This window comes from Pomacea canaliculata, linkage group LG2 (genome assembly GCF_003073045.1).
Source record: "Pomacea canaliculata isolate SZHN2017 linkage group LG2, ASM307304v1, whole genome shotgun sequence".
NCBI classification, from domain to species: Eukaryota; Metazoa; Mollusca; class Gastropoda; order Architaenioglossa; family Ampullariidae; genus Pomacea; species Pomacea canaliculata.
In genome coordinates this window covers 33,624,286-33,648,380 of record NC_037591.1, presented here as the reverse complement: position 1 = coordinate 33,648,380, position 24,095 = coordinate 33,624,286, and the positions used below count along the sequence as shown (strand labels likewise).

Below are 24,095 nucleotides of genomic sequence, written 5' to 3'. Positions count from 1 at the left end.
AATATTCTTAACTCCCTTTCTATTCTTTAATGTGTATACATCCTGACAAAGTGTATATCTTAGCTTTATTTTGTCTTCTTTTTATTATATTATAAACTCCACAAGTGATGCTCAAAATACTTTTGAAAATTCAAGGCAGAAGTTGACCTAGTTTCCTCATCACAAAAGCCTCAAATCCATTGTTTTGTTATAAAGTGGGGGCATACACAATGAAGGAATTGCCACTTTTGTGGGTCTTAAGAGATTTTAAGGTATCTGAATCTCACAGTCTCTCAGACTTTCTTCCTACGAAAGGAATATTTAAATTAAGCATTAGAAACTGATTTAAGGAGCTTCCACAAACTGAATGAGCCCCTTTTGTTGGCTATCAACACCATAAGCTTTTTCCTCTCTGTATAACTGTAAACTTTCCTATTTGTTCATCTGCAAATATCCATCACCACAAGGTGTCTATAAATAGTCTCTCACAGTAATTCCCTCCCCCTTTCTCACCATGCCACCAACTCCCATCCCCTCCTCCTCTACCGACTGAAAAAAATATGGATGCTGAGGCATGCAATTTCTTTTAAGCTATTTACTAGAGTCCTACCCCTCCCCCCACTTTAAAAATGAGCCTTTTAACAAAATATTTCAAACCACAAATATACACAATCAGTTTCTGGATGATCATTCAATCTACCAGCACTTTACCTCAAAGTATTTCTGTACAAAGCTGAAAGGCAGAAACACTTCATGGCCTTCTCGTCGACATTTGATGGGGTAGTCATCGTTGATGAAACAATCAATTTCATGGTATTTAACATTGTTATTTCCACCAACGCCTATGCTGGTCTTGATGGAGTTAGTGCCCCGATGGTGGAACTCAGCTTGGAAATCCGATGGTACAGCCTGGGCGTCTCTGCAGTACAGCAAGGGACTATATTGATTACGCAATCTGTACCGTGTCTTCCCATTATAGGGCATGCATAGACCTATCACAGTAAAATCTCTCTTCACTAAAAAAAGAAAATTCTCCCCCCATCCCCATCCTTGTAAGCTACTTTCCTGCCAAGGTCCAACTTAAGAAAAATGCCATGTGGAAAACACTATATCCTTTAGAGCTGGAGGATGTTGCACATGTTGTTTCTCCCATTATTTATTTCCCTACATTCTTAATGTACTCTGTCTGTAAGTAATAAAAAACACTGCAGCCAAGGAATGCAGGATGAAGTGTGTCATGCCTGCAAATATTTTAAAGCATTGGGAGGAAGGGCGGGGGCAAAGACGCACCTTAAGGTCATTGAAATAAGAAAACAAACAAGTTCTATTCAGTTTGAGCAAAAAAAGTTATTTCTTACAGGTTTTATCCTTTTTAAAACATAAAACTGCATTCATTTTCATAATACCAAACCATAACACTAAGCGTGGGACATCTGTGTACAACTAAGTGCAATAACATTTGTTTGACCTTACATTATAATAAGGCCATATTTTGGTTAAGATCATAAATCAAGGATTATGTCTAGAAAATTAATACACTTCTTGGAAAGTAAACATGCTAGGGTTTTGCTTGTAGGAGAGTTATCATCAGCTTAAGATTCATTATGTCTGCTAGGGTGTGTAGCAAGTACATCTTGGAAGTACTGTGCACACCAAAAACACAGCATACAATTGCTGTACAATATTAACCTGCTGTACACCAGGTATACACATACCATATAATATACACCTGCTGTACACCAGGTATCTACATACTGTATAATATTCACCTACTGTACACCAGGCATCTACATACCGTATAATGTGCACCTGCTGCTTGCTGCAAGAATTCCACAAACAAGCGGTGACCACGATAGAGATGATGCCAACCACACCCACCGCCTTCACCGCCTGGTTAATCCGCATTCTGCTGCACACTCACACCATGGCTGAAAGATGCCACCAAGGTGATAAGCACTATGCTCTTACAACAAATGTTTTGGTTTCTCTGAAGAGAAGCTTGAAAACAAAGTTAATGCAAAAATACCTCATCCAAATACCATAGTTTTATTTAGTACTATTTAATATTGATATCAGTAGTGATTCAGATAGGCTTATCAGTACACAGTATCAAAGAACACACACATACACAGAGAGTACTCTCTAGCTTTCCTGAACATCAAAAATCATCTGCAGCTTTTAGCATGCACCATCAGCTTTTCTTAGCATCAGATAAAAAAAATTGTAAATCTTTTCTAAGCTCCTTGCTGCTTTGAAGTGATTCATAATTTCATATTTATCTGTGTGTCCTGAATTCCCGTTGAAATTGCTTCTGGGGTCTAAATTTTTTCCTCCAGTCTTTGCTACACACAACTAGTACATTTACACCTGTCTTTGTTATATCAAGGCTGTTTGGTATACAGTGGAAACTGTGAGATTGGAAGTAAAAAAGAAAATGTGATAAATCCTAGCACACACACACACACACTACTTAATCTTTTAAATAACAAGACCCCTTTACCTACCTGCAGAACAGCCGGCTGCACCATACCTCAGAGGTTGTGACTAGTTCGACTGCTGTCAACCTTCTGCAAGCTGGTGCTCATTACTAGAAGTTGATATCCCTTCACAAGTGATCCTCAGGATTTTAAACTCTAGAGGTACCAAAAAAATAAATAAATGAATAACTGTGTCAGCATAAAAATAGTACTAATCCTATTTGCCAAAAGCAAATTACAATGACTTTTTTAGACATTATAATTTACCTATATCTACATAATACCTCTTTTATCTTTACTGTCTAAGGTAACAGCAAAACAAAAATTTTAAGAATGGATAAGCTAGTATAACAGCAGAGAGTAAATAAGCCTATTTTCAAATTGTGGGTAAAAAACAACTTGGTTCTGATCTTATGCTGCAACTGTCTTCCATCTACTGTTTGTTGTAAAGCTGGGATAGTTCCTAATAATATGTGCATGTCACTTCAAGGTAATAAATCTTGAATCATGCAACAGGACGCATAAAACAGATAGTAGGAGAAATGGAGTTAATTTTTGCCATGGCAGCCTTCTAGCCTTTTCTACAAGATTCCATTGGCACGATGCCCATCCTAACTACACAATATTTTTTTTCTCTATGGTTTGTGCCATCTGTGCCTATGAAATTGATCATAGTCACATTCTTTTACTAATAAGAAAAGGCATAACTGCAAATTAAGGGAAAAAACTGGGAGACCTGAGTACCAGCCTTTGAAATGGGCAGCTTTACAACAGTGCAGCACAGCAAAACCTTGGCTTGATTTATGATTGGGACAAATTTTTAGAAGTTAGTGCTTCATTATGAGCAGTAATGAGATAAAATGGAATGACAAAGGAATGTGATGATAGATATGATATTTATCTATTTTGCAGTCAAAAGGTCTGAGCAGGAAAAGAAAACTCTTTGTCTTTACAGGTCTACCTATCTAAGCATGTATTTTCTTGCTAAATCCACCCAGTATATTCATATACCTGTATATCTATTCATACACATCTACAAATACAACAGTATGCAATAGAATATAATTCCAAATAGTTTGGACAATGGCCAGAAGATGGCTGTCTACATAGCCGGGACTTATAGCGCCCATGTAATCAAGTGTTACAGACTGCACACTTCAAAATCTCTAAAGGAGGGTATCTCAGGAGCTCAGTGCCTGTCTTGTAATGCTCTGCTAGAGGAGTAAGCTGTTATGGCACAAGTGACCTTTTATCTGTCGCCAATTCAATCTGCTTCAGATTTTCTGAACCGACTTGCAACAATAACACATTCAAATGCGGAGAGAAACAGGTGTACACTTGGCGTCACAATTAACTTTTTTGTAACATTTTCTTGATCTGGTGTGAAAAAATATGTCTAAAAATGGCTGCATAAAGGACACGCATTTTGTACAGTCTCAATTCAAAGCTGTGCTCTCACAATTTGTTTTTTGAGTGGGAGGGATCGAGAGAGAGAGAGCTGACTGCGTGCGTGTGCGTGTGTCATTACAACTGCTGCTAGCGTTTCACTTAAACAAACCTACCACACAACCTTTGACCGAAGCTATCACATACCCATGAAATCCTTACCAGCCCTCTACTGTAGGGGTTTAACATCTACCAGCTGGTACAAGGCGCAAATTTCTCGATCCGCCCAACCCAGACAGGGTTAAAAAAAAAAGTGTTGAGAAATAACTGCATGTTGTAAAAGGCTTGTTTCTCTTCGAAGCCATGTCGTCCACGACTAGGAAAAAAAAAAAAAAAAAAAACAACAAAACATAACACATCCTAAGCGCGTACACACTGGACGGTGATACCGCGTCAGTGCTCCTCCTCCCACGCGCCAACAGACATACTCCTGGCCCCATGCTCATCGCTGGTTTGATGTTCCCTTGGGTACGAAATGTTCTTTGAGCTGCAGGATCACTATGAGGTTAAAATACTTTTACTTAAGAAAACCTTGCAGAACTGGTATCTGCGTGAGGTAAGTATTCCATGTGGACGCTCGACGATGCAGACCAGCACCTCCCACTTGCGACCTCCTTCCCCTTTATTTCTTTCATCCTTGACCTGCTGACGTACAAAAATACTGTAAACAGACTGCTCAGAGTGTAGCCAAGAGCACCTTGCCCTTCGTTTGAGACGGGCTGCGTACAAATGTCTTTCCTGTAAACAGCTTGGGTGGTTCTACGCGCACCAATAAAAGCCCTTCTTTACCCTCGTGCCAACAGACTGCAACAGCGCTCATGCATCGTTGAGATCTTCCCTAGAGACTAGATGTGACGACAACTGCCTTGCACCCCTTCTCCAGGAACGGTAACGCTGCTTGGCTCGAGCTCCTGGTACTACCTCCGCATAATGTCTCCCGTCTCTACGTGATTCATAACCTCCCTTGGGGGGTGTCATTTCCTGCCTTCGAGACCATGACTTGGCTCGTCTCGACACCCAAGCCCTAGCAAAAGCTCTCGAGAAAATGCGTAGAGCCACCCGGCTCTATACTGCCCTCGCCAACGTCTCCGCAGTGTTGTTTCCGGCTTGAACATAGACCCAGGCTGATCCAGACCACGGGTCGCAACGTCCCGGCGCAATCTATCCTCGCCGTTCGGCAAGACTTCCCATTCACCGTCGCCACTGACAACGGCTTGTGCCAACAGCAAGGACAACTTGAAGATCGCTCACTTTCACCTTAGCCATCTCTAGCGAGTTCGCTCCTTCTACAAGTCTGTAACGCATGCTTCTCCTGAAACATCGGTAGCGTGTACCGCCACCATTTCCTGAAACTTTGTGTGACTGCAGTGCCATCGAGACAGCAGCGACATGATCTGTGTAGAAATCGTCTATCTTATAATCTAGTAGATAATACAGTGTACCTAGCTGCCTAACTGTAGATAATACCGCAATGCTTAAAGGTGGATAATGTCTGGGTCCTCAGCCAGCAGACAATACCTGGGCGTGAAAATGTGGAGCAAAGTTGTAATGTCTGGAAGCACAACCAGTTCTGCGACATACAGCAACAAAATAAAACACGGAAACGACTATCTTCAGGCATCCTAATGCCATCTGACTGCCGCCCTGTAGCTCTCTCCAAATCTGCCAAGTCACGTGCACACCCTCACAGGCCGATGTCACAACGATGCCAGAGTCACTACCGTCAATAGTTCTTAATAGGCCTGGTCTCCTCATCAGATGCTAATATTTCTCCTTCTTAGCCGTCTTGCAGTTCTGTTTCTTCACCATTTCTGTTTGTGCCTTTCTCTGTCCATCGTGCTGTACAGATAGATGGCCAGCGGTGTGCAAGCTGGTGGAGAGGCCATGCAGACGATCTTCCACTTTGGTCTCTGCTTCTCATCTGTGGCAAGGAAGTAAACGACTGCGAAAGAGAGAGAGAAAGTCTTTCCACGGTTTCACAACTGTTTTTTCTTATCGCTCATCCTTCAAGCTAAGTTGCTCAGTTGTCATCAGCCAGGGGCCCAGCGTTTGGACCGCCGCCGCCGAGTAGCACCTGCTCGCTGTCTTTCCGTCGAGATGACAGCGAGACCTGAGCGACACAGCTAAAAGGCTCTCATCTTGATGAATGGCGCCAGATGCACCCATCCCCCTCTGCAAAACTCTTTTCAGAACTTCCCCATTTACCCCCTCCACACACACCCGTTTTGCATGGGGGAAGGGGAAGGAGAAGGAGGGAAAGGATAAGGAACGTGAACATTTGCCTGATCCAACGGAACCATGGTTGACGGATGATTCGTAAGCGTAGAAGGGGATTTCATCTGGATCAAAGAAGTTCTTTTGCACACACCCCAAGCGGCATGCAATCAATTTATCCACCTGTAGAAAAAAAATCAGGTGTTTGTGTTTTATAGATATAGAGCGAGAGTTACAGAGTTACTAAAACAAGCAGATGGATTTTCGGCTCTCGCCTGCATGAGTATCCCGAGAGGCTGACCGGCACTCTTTTCACAAGTTCACGCAGTTGTTGTTAAAAACTATTATTACATTTTTTTGGCCCAGATGTGGTGACATGACCTTGTCTTCTAGCTCGATGCTGGTAGAACAGAGCACACATGCTGGTGTCAGAGGTAGAGGCTAACGGCACCGTATTTTAACCTACAACGACTCCTGCATTACGTGCTCCTACACCCCAAGCTTTCACGTCTCATAAACACCACAACCACCGCGACCACAACACAAAGAGTGCCTTCCCATCGTGTCTGGCCTGTGCGCAAGACTTATCACAATCATATAGGGAGGCAAGAAACCGTAAGCAAACATTACAAAGACAGCCGTGGAAAGGCAGATTACCTAGCGTCCGCGGCGATGTAAAACATGGCCCTGTAAACCAAACCTGTACCCGTACAGACCTCTTCACTCACAGCGCGCGCTCTCGCGAAATTAAACGCCCCCACCCTGCCTCCCCGCGGCACTCTTTGACCTCCTCCGCCCACTCCTCAAGTGTATGTACCTCTCAATGGACGTTAGCGTGGAGCTGGCTCCCATCTCCAGCACCTCCCTGCCCCCTTTCCAAGGATTAGATTTATCATATCCCATCTAATACCCTGCCAAGCTCTTAACATAAATAGTCTCTTCCTTGCACAGAGCACAACCTTTTTGGTTCCTTCCCCTTTCCCCTTCCTTCTCTTCTTCTTATCACCCCCTTGCTTGTCATCTACAACGCACAGCGCCAGCCTTTCCTTCCATCTCCTGCACCGCCGAGTACAGAATGCTCGTGGCGTGCAGGACCGCTCACAGCTCGCTTGTCGCGCCGATGGCCAAACGCATTGAGGAAAGATGAGGACGATGATGAAGAATCGCGCGGCGTGCGGAATGAGAACGGGAACGACGGTCTGGTGATGAGGGCGGCGATGTGGTGGTTTAGAGGTGTGGAGGGATGCAAGTTCGGGAGGGTGCATGGGAGCGAGATGGAAACGGCAAATGCTGCAGGAAGGAAGATATATATTACCGGTGGGGGAGGGTGGGCACAGGTCTACAACAAGAAGTGATGCCATCAGTTTTAAGAACGAGTTAAATTGCCAAATGATTTACAGTTTGCTTCTGAGGAAAGAGTTTGCCTGTCTGGCACGCTCTCTGAAAGTTGAGTGCACTTCCTGTGCTATTAAGTTACTCTACTCCGATCTCCTACCCCAACTCTCCAAGTTCGTGTTGGAAGTCGACTCACCCTATCCAGCTCACCTCTCCTGCCCTCCCATGCTTTTCTTGTTCATTCTTTGGTTTGCTGGCCATTTTTAAAAGTGTTTTTTCTAGGTCATTATCAGCCTATTTTTGGCAGACATTTATCGAAAAAGCTGATCTTCTAAGCACCTCTAATCTTTTAACGAATTCTTCCTCTCGCACCATGTACAGTTCACTGGGATCTGATCACAACTCGGGGATCAAGTGTTTAAAGAGCCGCGACCCAGTTCGAGATGCCAGGATGTCTGAAATCCTCTTTTAAGAACGCACTGGCTGACTGTGGGGTGGGAGAGTGCGGCAAAACACTAATTCTTGATGTGAGCCTTTGAAAGCCTGGTAATATGCCGTGTCATAAAACACCTCATATCTGCTCCTGTCAGCAGACGCCTCGGAGCAAAACATACACGCGTAGTGCTGGGAGGATGGAAGACTGACAGGTAATGATGATGAGAGTGCTAGCCATCGCTCCCTTCACTGCAATTTCTCAGTATTTTCCACATTAAGTCTACAAATCCACACATAATTAGAAAAAAAAAACTTTCGCAAAGTTTCGCGCAGCCTATGAGCTGCATAAGCTGTCAGAAAACTAAGAAAAGGCGATATTAAAACACAAAATCCCGCATATTAGGCATTTAATGCATTCAGTGGCAAAGCAAACGGCTCGATCTGTACACAAGTGCCATATGCAGCTAAAAAAAAAAACCAGGAGATGCTCAAGACGAGGTCTGAAAACACACACACACAAAACGATCCTTAACATGCCAACAGAGAAAATGAAAGAAATATATGGTAGAGTGACGAGTAGGCTGGAGATGGAGAGAACGCTGTGATGAGCGTGTTAATAAAATAAAAAGAAAAAAAAGGAAAAACCAGCAGAAATAATACAACTGTCAACAATTTTTGTTTTCACTACACCTCCCTCTTTCTCTTCAAACTCTCTTTTTGCGAAAACAGGAAACTGGCCACATTAGACGCCAATTATTATTATTGGAGCAAGCAGGCCAGGTCGAGCACAGTATGATTCATACACGACACACCTGTAATATCTCCTGCCATCACGTGCGAGAAACCGCGAAGACTGACGTCATCCGTCATCACGTCATGGGAAGCAACCCAAGCGGCAGCTCGTAATGACCTCCCCTGGCTCTCGCCGTCACGAGCTTCAGTCCAGCGATACACACACAACCCGAGTCCCTGGCGGCTACAAGGTGAGAGGTGGGGCGGGGCAGGGTGAGTAAGGCATTTCTCTCAGCCGCTCAGATCGATCAAATGCTGCACTGATCCTCGCGCTGCCAGCCCGCCTCAGCTGAAGACCCTTCATCACCTGTTCGCGTGAATGTGCGAAGAAAAGAGCGCCGCAGGGTTGAGATAAGTCTACCTAAGTCCAGGTACTCAGTCGTACTGAAGAGGACGCACCAAGCAACAAAGAGTGTCGTGGTGTCCCGTAATGGGACTTCCGTGTCTCTCTTGTGTAGACTCCAACCTGCCTCACGAGACTAACCTCACATCACCTGACAAACTCACCTGGAGATTCCCGTCGTGCATGGAAGTGCTCTCCGGCGCCTTCCTCGTCCGTTGGAAGGATGACGCACGCGCGTGCGTACTTGCTGGCGTCGCGCGCGGAGGACAATGGGAGGGACATTCCAGCCTGCGGAAGCCACGAGTTCGGCCTGTCTCACTGCCAGTTAATGACGACTGGGCAGATAGCGCCCCCTTAACACACACCTGCCTGCTGACAGTCACCTCAAGCCAGTCTTGCTCCCTGTTAGAGGGCGGGGGACGTGTCTGCGCCTCCACCTCCCCTCAGCACACTGACACTCGAGGCCACAAATGCGAACCTGATTATGCGAGCAGTCTGGTGGCGGCCACAATGCCTGCAGAGATGCGGACGTGACGTGACCAAGACGTGAGAAGGAAAACGTAGGTTTGTCGTTCGGCTGTTTTTCCCTCCCTACTTTCCCACACACCTCATCGGTGGTCTGGAGGAAAGAATATAATATGGTTTCAACCCATGCAGCTCTGAGGGACCCGTAACACCTGTCCTGCGCCCACCCTCTCAACTGGGTCTTCCTCACCTCATTTCGCACTCCCCGCCGGCGCCATGAGCTTCGTTTCTCAACTGCTGCTGTCACCTTCTACTTCCTGTCCTTCATTCCCCCCTCCCACATCATCGGTTCTCCTCGCATTCTTAAAAAAAAATATATGTCAGCGCACTGTATAAAAAAGGCACTAGAAACACAACTAATCAGAGTCAGATTATGGAAAGACGTGTCTTCCCGGCGACATTTCTTTTGACTGTCTCGTCATGGTCCTCTGTGAGGTGATAATTACACCCGCATCATTATAAATTCAAGGACTATATATAAATATTTTCTTAACACTTCAAAAGCTGAAAAGTATTAAAAATGAACAATAAACAAACCCACTGACAGAAACCATATCTGCAAAATTGTAGCATCAAACTTACCTGGGTGTGCTACAGGACAGGACAGATGACTAGACTTCAGTCACTAGCGTCAAGGGAAAAAAAAGTTAGTCTCGAGCCCAAACTGCTTATCGTCCGGTAAAAACGGCTAAACTGTTTTAGGACGACCACAAAGACACTGCGTGGTTGAATGGTCGTCCTCCACCTACCCTCTACCCCACGTCGCGTTTCGGACAATGGGCTATTACTGGTAGCCGGTGGGGGCAGCTGGCCTTCGTCGCAGTATTCATTACGACGGGTTCACGATGCGCAAAGTTCAGCCGGTGACAGTAGCCACAGTGGGTAGAGGAGGAGGAGGAGGAGGGCGGTCATAGTGTCACGTAACAGCTACGTCATGCTGACTTGCCACTGACAGCTGTCACTCATCAACACCCCTACCCCTCACCCACCACAATTGCTATTAAGCAGGCGACATATTAGTCTCCGCAACTCGGTTGTCTTTCAGCACGCCTTCCTTACCCTCCACCCCTATATCCACCCCACAAGTGCGTGTGTGGTATCCGGCGTTATCTGCATACACCCTGGAGTGATGAGACTCCACGTCTCGCCAAGCGACGGACAATCAGCGGCAGTTGTCATCTGATGACCTAGCGGAAAGATGTTGCGGATAACACAGTCAAACGACAGCAACTGAAAACCAACCTTACTGAAAACGTTGAAATAGAATGGCAAGCTCGTTTATCATGGACGAGGCTTCACGAGAGTCCAACATGTTCTGTAAAACCTTTAGATAAAGTATGGATTTGAAAGTATTTGTGACTGGCTAATACTACCTACTACTACAAAGACGAGAAAGAAATTTGTCCTGATTTCCTCATTTTACCTCCAGGCAACGAGTTACCCTCGCTTCATTAATCCGGCCCCTGGCTGGCGTCTACCTACGGCTGTGACTCGAAAAGCCGGTGATAAAATTTCAAGTGGCGCAGGCAGACACTGGGAAAGTAAACTGCTGACAGTACTACTCGGGGCGAGGGAGTTATATCTGAGCTTCGATTCTGACGACCTTGACGTCTGGCTTTGTCCCCGCAAGGAAGGTTGCGACCTCATGTCAGGGAATGTTTGCTTCCTTTGTGTAGCTTTTCTTCAAGGGCGACCTCTCGACCCTACGGGTATTTTTTTTGTTGTTGTTGAATTTTTCGTCATCCTAGTCGTCATCATCTCCACTTTTCAACGCTGCCCTAAAGCGAACAATCTGACAATATTACACCAACACAAAGAAAACGCAACACACGCAATGAACAAAACGACTCACGGTTCGACTCCCGGACTTGAAACTATAAACACTGAAGTTATAATCAGTTAATTGCCGGGCGCTGCGGGTAGGCGGAGAACGTGTCAGCTGCTGCAGTTGCCTATTTTCACCCTCTAGTCAGGGAACTGGGTGGAGGCGGAGTAAGCTAACACCACGCACGGATTCGCTCTGACAGTCCCTGATTTAAAGGCCATGTGACACGAGTGACCGTGACGACAGAGACAGTCACACAGACGCTCGTAAACGCCTGAGTGCTTTTATACAAACGAGAGCTGCGCAAGCGAGGTGTTATAGGGGACAACGGACACTAATGCTGTCCACTAGCCGGACCTGTCTAACACAACACAAGTTTACTCTTCTGACTACTTTTTCGGATGCATGAAATGAAACAGTCTAAACGGGGTTTTTTCCCCCATGCGTAGGAAAGCCTTCGAAAATTAATTTTTAAAAAATGGCAAGAAACTTTAGTCGTTACAAAGGAAAGGGGGTAATGAAGGAGACCAGGATCCTGACCTCTCCCTCCCCAAATCCTCTCCCGTCGCCAGGCCTGCGAACAGGTGCTGCATGTAGAGAAAACTACCAAATCCAGGAAATTACCTTCTCCACTGTCTTGGAGAAAAGCGTTTTTCTACCAGCCCCGCCCTTCCAGCGGCACAGAAAAAGAGAACAGCAAGGACAGGCCAAGAAAGAACATAGTGGTATTCACATTATTATAGACAACAGCAGAGTTCACCTTGGCGCAGGGGGTGGTGGTGGTCTAAGCTTCACGCGAAAGGGTAGGGGAGAGAGGATGGGTAAGGATAGGAGAGAGGAGGGATAGCGGTGGTCCTTTGTTGATGACCTATGTTTCCTTGGGAGGTCAAGGATTTCGGTAAACACCAGCAGATAGGCACCCTACAGAGACCCCTATTTACAACCTTCGCTTCCACAAGCACTATGAAAACGGGTGACGGCGATTCCCCGCACAAAATGGACCAAGAGTCGAGGGCTCTTCAGTCAAATTATTCACGAGGTCGTTGCGACTGTCGCGCGCCACAGGACTATAGCGCCCTCGTGTCCGGTCAAACGGTCGTGCGAAAAACTCGACCGCCTGGGCAAAGTTCGGCATAAAGGGTAGGGGTAAGAGATGCAGGAGTCTAAAGGAAGAATAAAAGGGTGGACAGGCAGCGACTCAATGCGGTGCTCTATATGGCGTAGCTGGTAACGCCAACGGTTTTCAGTACGAACGTTGTCAAGTGAATCTTCTCTTTTCCCTTCTGAATATGAGTTTAGTTTAGTTTTTTTTTTTTTTTCTTTTTTTTACAACTTTTGTTTGTTCACGCTGCACATTCAGCCATGCCATGCAGTGACAAGACTTTCTACACAATCACACTAATTTTTACTCTCCACACACATTTCAAGTACAAGTGTACGGGACGTTTTTGTCATTTTTCCTCGGAGAATATTTTAAGAAAGGCCTCCCACTTCACACGACAGCGTCTTCAGTCCTGGCTCCATTACACGGGCAACCGCTGCTCAAGCACCTCCGGGCGCCTAGACCGAAGTGCACGTTAAACAGTCAGCATTCCTTTAATAAGTGCCATACGCTCAATGATAACATTGCAATTCTCTTGTACATATCACTTTTGTTCTGGAAGACGACATAACAGACGACCGTAATGCGGCACAATGTAACGAACACCAAAAAGCTTACAAACTACGAGGCGAAGACAAGACCATGACAAGGATCATAATGATGTTGATGACGACGAAAAATAAAAGCATCATAGATGCACGGGGTAGGGAGGAGGCGGGGTGATTAGACACAAAGTGCCTGGGCAGACAGTACGGAAGTAGTGAAGCCGGGTGCGCCGCAGGTCTGACGGCGTTTGTTGTTGTGTCTTGCTGCGCGCCGACCATCAACACGCGGTGCAGCGAACGCAGCGCCCGGAAAAATTATTAAAATAACCCGCGTGCCTGCGCCATCTGCCGGGCTGCTTTCAAAAGTAGAAGGGAGGAGAACATGCCGCATGCCGACAAATCTGATTATGCGCAGGCGAAGCGCTGCATCTCGGGCCTGCCACTTTTTACCTCGTCCAGCAGCTGCCGCCCTCGCCAGGGCTCGTCCCTCCCGCTCCCAGCACCTTCAAGCGCTTCCGACGTTAAGAGGGCCAAGGGATTTGGTCTACTTCCTGCTTTTTGCCCGGCGAGTTGTCTTTGTTTATGACGCAAGCAGAGGGAGCAAACATACAGGCGGATTTCGGTAAACTTGCTACTGCCTGCTCGTCCTTTCCTACCTGACCCACGCATCTCCACCTCCAACCTCAAGCTAACCTGCAACTCCGCAGTCTACAACAGCCAGTGGAGTGTTGCGCGAACAGGTAAGAAATGCGCTGGGCGAAACGTGATACAGACTCACTGTATTTCCTGTCGCTCGAAACCAATTATAAGGAGCTTTAGGGATGTAGGCAGCACATCACACCTCATTTACCGCGCTGCTAACGCCATCTCGTGGGCCCGAACCCAGTTCTCCCGAACTACACCCGCCCAGTCGCCCCTTCTTTCTCGTTCTTCACCCCTCTTCGTCTTCGTGCAAGAGCTCCCCCGCCCACAGTCGTGCACCCTACAACCGAGGCAGATGGCGAGGAATATTTTTTCCAGATAAACACCGATGTTTATAGTTTCCTCCCGCTGTACACGAGGATGCAACAGTCTCGCTGCGTGGGTGAATGGGAAAGGGGGGTGGATGGGCGGGAAAGTTGGGGGTGGCAAACACAAAGAGTCTGCAGTCTTGTCCAGACTACTAAATAAAGATGCTGTATGTTGCGCGACGAAAACCTGTTCCTCCATCCGCGGCGCGTGCAGGTACCAGGCAACGCTAGCAGCGCCCTCACAGCCGGGAACGTGAGGGTGCAGCAGTGATCAGTTGAGACCGTAGGTAAGCGAGGGCATCACGCCGTGAGTAAAAGGTCTTAACGGGACACAAAATTGCGGTAAAGACAACTATGTTTGGCAACTACACCAACTTAATAAAATATCAAACACAAACGACAATAAAAGACAAACAACCACCACAAAAAAAACAAACCAAGCATCAAAAGAAAAAAAATCAAAGGAAAAAACAAGAACCCCACCTTCACCAAGCTAATACAACATCCCCCTCCCCTTCCAAAGCCCGATGGTTATATAGACTTTTGCTATTGTCCGACAATACGAGTCCGGATAAGGCTCAGTTTGGGGACATAGGGGCTACTTGGCAAGCAAGCAGTGCGGCAGTTGGTGATAAGATACGACCCACGTACACGATCATCTCGCCCTCCCTTCACATCTCGCTCCATCTCCGTAATCACCATCCGCGATTTTGTCCCGTGCGGCGCCTCTCATCTAATGCCGATTAGGCATAAACCGAGAGTTACTACCCCGCTCATGGGAGTTGGAGCCTGGAAGCAAGGGCTAGGTTTTATGGCGATTCGTATCTCCTTTACCGTACATAAACGTGTCCATAGGGCGAGCTCCTCGTCTGAAATTTATGGGCACTTTTATTCGGAAGATGCAGGGGATGTAGGAATGCTCACGTAATCTAGACTCCATTTGCATACCTAAGCAAGACAAGGGAACAAAGCAGGAAATCCAACCTACACAAGTGTCTGAAGAGCGTGCACTCTCAAACACAAGGTATAGCACACACAGAAGGGGAGAGTGGGTCTAGCAGCAAAAGCATATTTAACAGCAGAATATCTCAAAGGTCTCAGCATCTGATAACAATATTATATGGCAGCTAGTAAAGAATCAACCCAACATCCGACAACTGTTATATATCAACAGCAATCCACTGTGTAGCATCCGCTGCATCAAAGATGTCAAAGGAACTACGTTTAAACAAAATCGATGAGGAAAACAGCAAAGCAAAAACAGCTGGAGAGAAAAGCGGAGGATATGCGAAAAGCGAAGGCGGAAGGAGAGAGAGACAAAGAGAAAGGAAATGAGAGAAAATCGCCTTGCTAGAGATTGGTGCAAAAGGCTTTAGGTCCTGCTGCTCACCGGAAGCAAAACAGGAATGCAAGCGGCATTGGAGTTTCTATTTAACCTTGCACGCGAACAAACAATTAAAGTCCCTCAGCAAACCCTTGACATGCAACTTTCTAATTTCTGCATGTCGGCACTAACACCCGAGTGGAACAATACGATGCTAGAAAGAAAACGCCAGTTTAGCATTTTACGATATCTGGTCAGACATCTCTGAGAAAATGTGCAAGGCCTCGGGGATAACGGTTATCCCTTAAATACATTCTTCTTCCTTTTTTGCTCTATGGAGAGAGCGGGTTGAAATCCTCTGGAGACGAATAGGCCGTCTCAGAAACCAGGCAACTTTCCTGGCGATAGCAAGCATTAAATATAGTGACATTTCCTTCCTAAAACTTTCTATATTTTTTTGTAAAAGAAGGTGTGTGTGTGTGTGAGAGAGAGAGAGGGAGTCAACGAAGTCACGAGATTCGCAGGAAAACAGAAAAATAAAAACTGATCTGATTTACACCCGACACTATTCAACAGGCAGTAAATAACAAGATTTTTTAAATCAGATGTTTTACTCCAAATGTCACCATTCTTGTGCAGAGGCTGGAATAAATCAAGCATATTGTCGATACGCGTGGGTGACATGAAGAGCCCTCAACTCCCTCCTCCCAACTATATTTCGTGCTTTGATTACACGTGCATGGGCGGTGAGAAAGGGGAGAACGCAGGCATTAGTCTTCATATGAGGCTGAAGGAAAACTGTGTGCATCTGCCTTTGTTAAAAACAAGGATGGTCGGTCGTTTGAGTTTTCGCCGTGCCAGAAACTAAGGCTACATCACGACGAGCTAAAATCAAAGAAAAAGAAAGACGAGAGGGATGGAGGAAAGAAACAAAATACGGAACAAAACAAAAGACTCTATCGTATGTCTTTCTTTCCTGCCTGCATCCGTGTGCGGTGTGTGGGCGAAAGTGGCTGTGCCAACAAACTAATCTTTAATCTGCTTCAGTTGTGCATACACTGAAGCATATTCTGATAGCTTCCACTCCTCCCGACCGACTCCGCCCCTCCAGCCATGGCGTCCTGCTGATCTCTAGCTGCCTTGTGTTCTCATGTCCATGTCCCAGGAGCATGACTGTCTGGTGAAGGTGAGTCATCGATGCTTTCGACAGGCGTGTTTTCGATCACTGTCATCGCATTCCACAGAGGACAGACTTAGCTACGATGTGCCCTCGGGCTAGGCTCTGTGAGAAGTTTACAGAACGAACACGCAATATTGGCTTGGTTATATATACCAACATTTCTAGACAGTTTTTGTGCAGCACGATTTGAAAACTTGATTACTTCACGGGACTCTGGAATTATTTGTGCCTGTCAAAGAAATGTCAAGTAACAAGTCAGGATACAACTAAAAAATATTGACGCTCTAATTTATTTCAAAATTTTGGGTTGCCGAGTTAAAAACACGTTTGTTAGTTGAGTCCCACATCCTTTTTGTGTGTAAAGGCAAGTCGTCTTTTCCTGGTTCCTCTTGTGGGCAAGAATGTATAAATGTTATCCCCACCATCAAAAAATTGACAAACAACGACGCTGAAGAAGAAAGTAATCTTCTGAACAGCAAGAGATCATCGCTTTACAGCAATTGTTTTTCACCAGATCGACTACCCAGCTATCACATTGGCATTCTATCCTACTGTTCGGTACTTTACTCTTTGTCATGCCGCTTTGCTCAGTTTTTCCTTACTACCCTGTCACAATCCTCACATCCGCTATACCCGCGTGTTGACGAGGCAAAATATCCTCATTCGAACAATAAACAATGGCAGCCTACTATTTCCGCTCCAAATGCGATTGTAAATAGACTATTGTTTGGCAACCCAAAATTTCATTGGCAGAGCATCTATCACTACTTGCTACTTCCCTTCTCCTTTAAGTGTCCTCTGGGGTGGAGTGTGTATGTCGGTGGGGTGGGAGGAGAGATGAGACGAGAGTAGCGACACTAGAGCTAGGTGGGCTGGGTTAGGGCTTAAAAGAACGAGCTGCTAAGATTACCTGGTCCTAAAAGATAGAAGTTTCTAGCTTACCCATTATACCATGATAGGCGCCCGTGAAAAGACACTTGGTGTCTTCAAACGACTCCTTGTTCTCCACTAGTCTTCACGTCGCCATCGGTGCTCCCCTCCCTTTCGTAACAGCCTCTCGTGTTGGGGGGAGTGAGGTCTACTGATCAAGTGAGGTGATAGCACTCACTCAGGAGCGCTTGTCAGGGACGGAACGCGACTGTCACCCTACTCTACCGGCGTGTCGCGAGCCAAGGGATGTGACCGTGGACAAGATACATTATATCCATGACACGCAAACCTCCAAACTGCTCACAGAAAAAAAGAGAAGAGAGTTTAAAGGTCATCGAAACAAAAGGGCCGAGCCAGTGTCCTGAGCAAGCCAGTTTGCGTGTGTCGTAAGCAGAGCCCTTCGTAAACAAGAAACATTCCTCGCGGTCTGACTCACACTACGCATGTCAGCAAACAGGTGTATGCATGTGGTCAGCAGCATGAAGCCGCAACTAATACACACATAAGGACGAGAGAAAAGGAGCAGCAAAGAAAGATAAAAAAAAAAGAGCCGTTAGCCAACCCACCCTCCTACCGTTCTCCCACAAAACCTCTCAGAGCAACACAATATGTGACACTTTCAGAGGGACACAGTTGTAAGCCAGTGAATGAATAAGAGGGTGAGTCAGCATGCGTGCGACTATGCACAGTCTTTCTTCTTACCCCTACCTGTTAAAAATGATAGAAATCGTTCGCGTTTATCAGATCCCAGTTGTCGGTGCCCGTACACCTCACTATGAACAGTGTGTGACAGTTTGATTGATTCTTTTCAAATGCCGCTGGCTTGCGAGCTGTCAGTCCACGGGATCACGAGCGCTTTCTAAAGCCACAGGTATGTCACCTGTCTTCGTTCTTGTTCACCCTCGCATGGTCAGTCGCACAGTTGTACCTGTTGACACCTCGCCACAAACTAACCCGTGCTGCTGTCAGGCGAAATATTTTTTCGATTACGTGGCAGAGGAGTTAATCTTCTCCCCACTTCCAATAACCCGCCCCTAACAAATAGAAAAAAAAACCCCCCCCCCCCAAATTTTGCGAGCTCCGTGCAGAATTAGGAATCTAAAATATATTATTTGGGGGTTCGGTGACACCTTGCTTATTAACAAATCAAAATGTAACCGATACCATTTACCCGAGTGTGGGAAAAGCCCGTAGGTCGTTATACTTACTTCAGTTGAAGGTTTACATTGTAGCAGATCAGTCCATCTTCAGAAGCACACCTGCAAAAAGACAAGAAACGTGAAGCGTGTATATATGTAGTTATAAAACGAATCCTATCTATAAGTTTTATGCAAAGAAATAAAAATATGCATAGGTCTTAACTTCTGAACAGTGTATTTTTTTTTTTTTTACCTTCTCTCCTTCAAGCGTTGGTGAAAATGCATTGCAATCATTCTCTGTAGGGTTTTTATCTGTTCTAAAATATTTATCAGAGTGAAATTTTCCGATATCGATCGCCGCCATGTCTGTCTCTTTTTTATGTTTATCAGTACAATTATTCAAGAGGCAAGAGACAGACCGATAGAGAAAGAATGACACAGATACAGAGACAAGCTCTGTGAGTGGATCGGGAAAGAAGATGAAGGAAAAACGACATTTGCGTGCCTTCTGTGACTAGCTAAAAATAAACTAGTCTATTCAGCCCTGCGGACCTTCCCGAAGGCTGGGCGAGTTCTAAAAGTTTTTTTAAACTGCCATACATGAGAAAAGAATGTCTTTATCTGCGTGCCAGAACAAAATGCTTACAGGCGTTAAAGGTATCTGAGCGACATCAGCCTAACGTTCACGACTCCCTGGCGTGTGATCGATACTTTGATCACTAGGGTTTACAAAACACAGCCCCTCTACCAGTCTGTACGTCTGTTTGCCAGAAGCCAGAAGACCCCGGTGAGTTAGGTAAGTGGATTAGAGAACAAAATGGGAGTCAGTAACTGTGGGTGTCTTTTTTTCCCTTATATGCACAGAAGGAACAGCGTGCCCGAGATGAGATTTGAACCTACGATGACAGATCCTCATCGTGCAGGCGACAAAGTGCGTAACCGTGGAGCCAGTGGAACTGAGGAACCAAGAAGACATCACTCACATACGTTTTTCGGGAGGGAGGGAATCCAAGTAGAAGCGACTAGTGGTGTTCTGCAGCCGGCCCGGATAAAATATATACCTCGTATAGTTAATAACCGAGTCACACATGTTCATATCGACAAGTTTTAACACATTTCTTTCTCGGCTCTATCTCCTCCCTCCCCACACTCCACCACCGTCCTATTCACACGCTCTTTTCTCGACCCACTAGCGTTTGTTTGTGTTTCAAGCGACTAGTCACCCGCTTGAGAACTCTCCGGGGTCTAAGGCCGTACGAGTTGAAAAAGCGACGCGGCAAGGCAAACACGGAAGTAACAAGGAAAGCATTTTGATGTCGGCGAACTGCAAGGGAAGAGTGAAGAGGGAAAAGAAGGCGAAGTGCCTCCTACAAGTGTCCCTCAATCTTTGACTTCAGCTGATGCTTTCATTTGTACCGAGGACACACGCCTCGTGCTTCGTAGCAATCAAGAGGCTACTCTTCTCCCACCTCCTCCCAAAATCATCTTTTCTCGTCAATAAAACAGATTCACGTGTCATTCCTGGATGGGACCACGTAGGTACGAGTGTATTTTGCAAATGTGATAAGCATGTGCAACGGTCAGTGGTCACGTAAGTTCTTAGCTGAAACACCCATCCCCTACCCCAACATGCACTGTCGTGGTGGGTATGGGCGCCAGAAGTGCGGATGGGAGTGGAGGTAGGTCAAAGGCAAAGTTGCACACTGGGAGACACGCGCCACGCACCGCACTCGGTCGCATATGCCTGTCCCTGTCGCACAGCACCCAAAGCCCAGCGACCTACAGGCGCGGTCCCCCGTTGCATAACCCCTGTAGAAGGGACGACTGTCTGCCAGTCACGGCTGGAGTCCGGCAGCTTTTCTAGCCTGACAGCTTCTCCCCAGTGGAGGAATTCCTTGCCCTCGCGTAATGAGACTCGCACGGCAAATTGCTGTGTCGCTCCCGGTTAACTCTGCTGTTTGTTCTGCAAAAGCCAGCAAGTCGAGGACAATGCTGCCATGACCCGGGGCATAGAATGGCTGCTAAGGTCAATCAAGCCTGCCAGACTGTAGTCACTAAGCAAGCCAAATGCTCATTTAAAAATGGCCTGTGGCACGGGGAAGCAGGAAAACTTACTGCTGCAAATTGGACAAAGCAATCATTTTCGAAAAAGAAGAGCAAGGTCCAGGTGCATGCTGGTGCTAATGCGCAGAAAATAGAATATTAGCACTGTAGCTAGGCGCGACTGTGCATCGGGGCCTGGCTATGACAACCTTTAGACATTCCTGTTTCTAACAGAAACATTTATATTTCCCTTATTCTTTCTTTTTTCCCTTCCCTTAAAATTATTTCCTCCTGTGTCCACTGCCTTTAGTGCACCTTTCGAAAATAAAGATGAGACGCTATATCTGAAAGCATTTTACTAGCATACTGTCAGACAACTAGCTTACCTTCTTCAAAGAGAGAGCAACAAACAGCAACAAGAAACTGTGATTTGATGTCGACAAGCTCACCCTTGAACGTCTTTTGTTTTCAGTGTCGCATAAGTAGGACCACAAAGAATGCTTGCTCATATCTGGCGCTGAACGCCACAACACTGATCCACACATGCGAGAACTTAAGATGGTTGCCCCAAGTACCAACGTGCACTTAGTGAGCCCCTAAAGTGGTGGAGAGGTACCCACAACTCTAAAGGGTCTGCGAACAATACAGTAAACGCCGTTAGTTTGTAAAGCCAGTTTTTCCGCTTTTTGTGTGGACTGAGGTATAGGCATCCCACATAACCTGTGGGTGGATTCGGAGGGCTATCTGGTTACTGACCTATATTAGTAGTAAACCCAGTTTTGAACTTGATAACCAGAGGGTTTTTATGTGTTTGTAGCTTCATATCAGCCCACCGATGCTGAAATAGCAACAGTTCATCTTGCTCATTTTTTGTCCGTCAGCGAAAAAAAAAAAAAAAAGTACGGCTTTAGAATGATAGCTTGGTTTTCACCTACTCATGGAATTAAGTCCATAAACATAACAAAACCAACTAACAAAATGAACGCGTCCTATCTACTACCCACACTGCAAAATATAATAAAAGTTAGCACCTGGTTTACAAGCGCCAGATCAAAGTCTTCTTTAAGAAAATTGACATCAACAATTCCCAGCTTCCACCATCAAATCGACATCGCTCGATAGCTGGGATAAGCACCAACAGAGCGCCGCCAAGATGGTGTAATCCCGACTGCCAGTCCTCTCCTCGGCAACACAGTGGACATGCAAACAACGCCGAGAGTCCAGAGGGCTGGGAGAGCGGATTTCACCCGACTGCATGCTGTTGGTATTTTTTTTTTTTTTTCTTCAATAAACACGTATATGTCGTCCTCAAGCATTGAAGCCCAGTCGTTTCTCGGGTTAGCCATAAGGCGATTACAAAGACGGACGGCTAAGACGCAGTTAATGCCGGGAAAGGGGAACTAAATAAAAGTAATATTTATTATACGGCCATACTTTCCTCTGTCTTCCCGACACAGGAATAAATTTCACTTTTACACATAGCTAGTGTACTGGCGATGAACTCCTCGGCCCATCTTAAAGGTAGTAAAAGCCGCCAAAGGGCACGGCGAGTTTCTCTTCAAGTCCCTGGGACGGCAAGGCCTCATAAACTCCCTCCAACCAAGATTGGTCTACAGATAAGACAGTTATTTCCACTTCATGTCAGTGACGCGTGCGGCCATCACCTATGCACACGGTGTACACGCACACATGCGCACATGCTTTCACTAATGACGCTCGCGACGGAAAATCTCTTAATCTCGCAGTGACGAGGAGGGTCATTAGTACAGCAAAGGCCCCCCAGCACCACCCACACCCACACCTCTCTGCCGCCAGTCCAGTAGGGAAGAGGTGGTCTCTCAAGATAAACGTAAAGGCAGAGAGATCATCTTTGATAATCTGGCTGCACCAATCAACACTAATTAATGTTATCTCGCTCAAATTCACTTGCTGACTCGGTTCTACAACGATGATGTGTTAATAAGTGTCAAAACACCAGTGCACGAACTGAAGCTGACACTGCCGAGCAACTGATTCCAATGTTAGTTACCCTCGTTTTCACTGTCGGTCTCAAAAATTACTTGTTCATCTCAAAACATTTCCATGTTTCCAAAGTGCTCGGCGCGCATGCGTGTACTGTGGGGCAGGGTAGAGAAAGGGACATTAAACACTAGTAAGGAGTGGATGTGGGAAGCAATTTGTTGTTGCTTTTGTTTCGATGGTGTACCTTTAACACACACACCCATCCATCTGAAGTCGAGCGCATATATATACAATGGGGAAGTCAGGAAGAAGACGTGAGGAAGGAATGGAATGGGAGAGGCAGAGACCCTAGGCGCGTGGCGTGGCGTTCGAGCGGTACGATAAGAAAGGAGCTGATATACAAACGGGGACCAGTTGTGGCCATGAAAACAGTGACAGCGGGCTGGGAGACACCCAACTGATAATGGTTTTCATGCCTCTGAGAATGATTCTCGGTTAAAGTGTTGCTCTTTAACAGCTCTCTGCTGTGACATGTTGCTGACTAAGCAAATTTTGTGTGGTTGCAGGTCCTCAAATAAATCGCATGCAGCAGAAAGCATTCTAGCTTAAAACTACATATGCCACTCAATCTTCCACTACAGAAATTGCGGGATTTCCAGAATTTCATAATCCTTTGTAAAGATTTCCGATTCAGAGGACGTAAGACTGACACGAACCAAGAAATCCCCAAAACAATAAAAGATCAGATAAATCAGAAACTCAAAACGTTTGACCACATTCCTCAAAATGCCAAAAAAAAAAAAAAAAAAAATTATTAATGCAAAACTTTTCACAAGAGTCCTATAAAAATGCACATCAAAGATTTAAGGCAGAAAAAATGCATGCTTTGTATGTTAACGTAGAATGGCAAAAGTGCAGTAAGGCAGCAGTTATCAAAAAAAAAAAAAAAAAAAGAAAAAGAAAAAGAAAATTAAAAAACCAAGAGTAAGAAGGAAATAAACCAAGTGGTTGAGCTCTTGTTTTAAACCCCTCCCTTCCAAAAAAGCACAATTCTGTTAGACATAAGATTTCTTGTACAATTAGGGACGAGTTGCTACAAGTAAGATTTTGTTTTTTTTGCAAGGTAGAGACATCTTACAGTCATGCACACAGGCACACACGAACAAAACACACATATGCACACACAAAACACGATCATGACCACGTGCAGACAGACAAGTGTAAACCACCAAAGCACAGATATCCTGGAGGTATTTACGGTCTCGCTCCTACGTTAATGCGCGCACACACCCACTGATAATCAGAGATTAGGAGAACTGTGTTATCAGCAGGCAGCTGGAACAAGATACGACAGCATATTTATTCTGCAGCAATGTGTCAGCTTACAATCAGGTCTTAAAACGACCGAACTTGTCATCACACAGGATGTATTTCTCTAGCCTCCCTTTCCTCTGGGCGCAGTATCGCCAGCAATATCTGCTGTTCATGC

The 24,095-nt window shown here is 45.7% G+C and overlaps 1 protein-coding gene across 1 annotated transcript in view; it reads right to left on the bottom strand.

Moving 5' to 3' along the window:
- LOC112556648 (D-glucuronyl C5-epimerase-like) overlaps positions 1-18,490 on the bottom strand; it is a 31,415-nt gene extending 12,925 nt beyond the window's left edge. The window contains 4 exon segments of the mRNA XM_025225841.1: positions 691-898; positions 1,775-1,907; positions 2,484-2,612; positions 17,475-18,490. Of these exon segments, the coding sequence (XP_025081626.1) occupies positions 691-898; positions 1,775-1,884 (318 nt within the window). The 5' untranslated portion in view covers positions 1,885-1,907; positions 2,484-2,612; positions 17,475-18,490.
- Between the last annotated feature and the right edge of the window lie 5,605 nt (positions 18,491-24,095).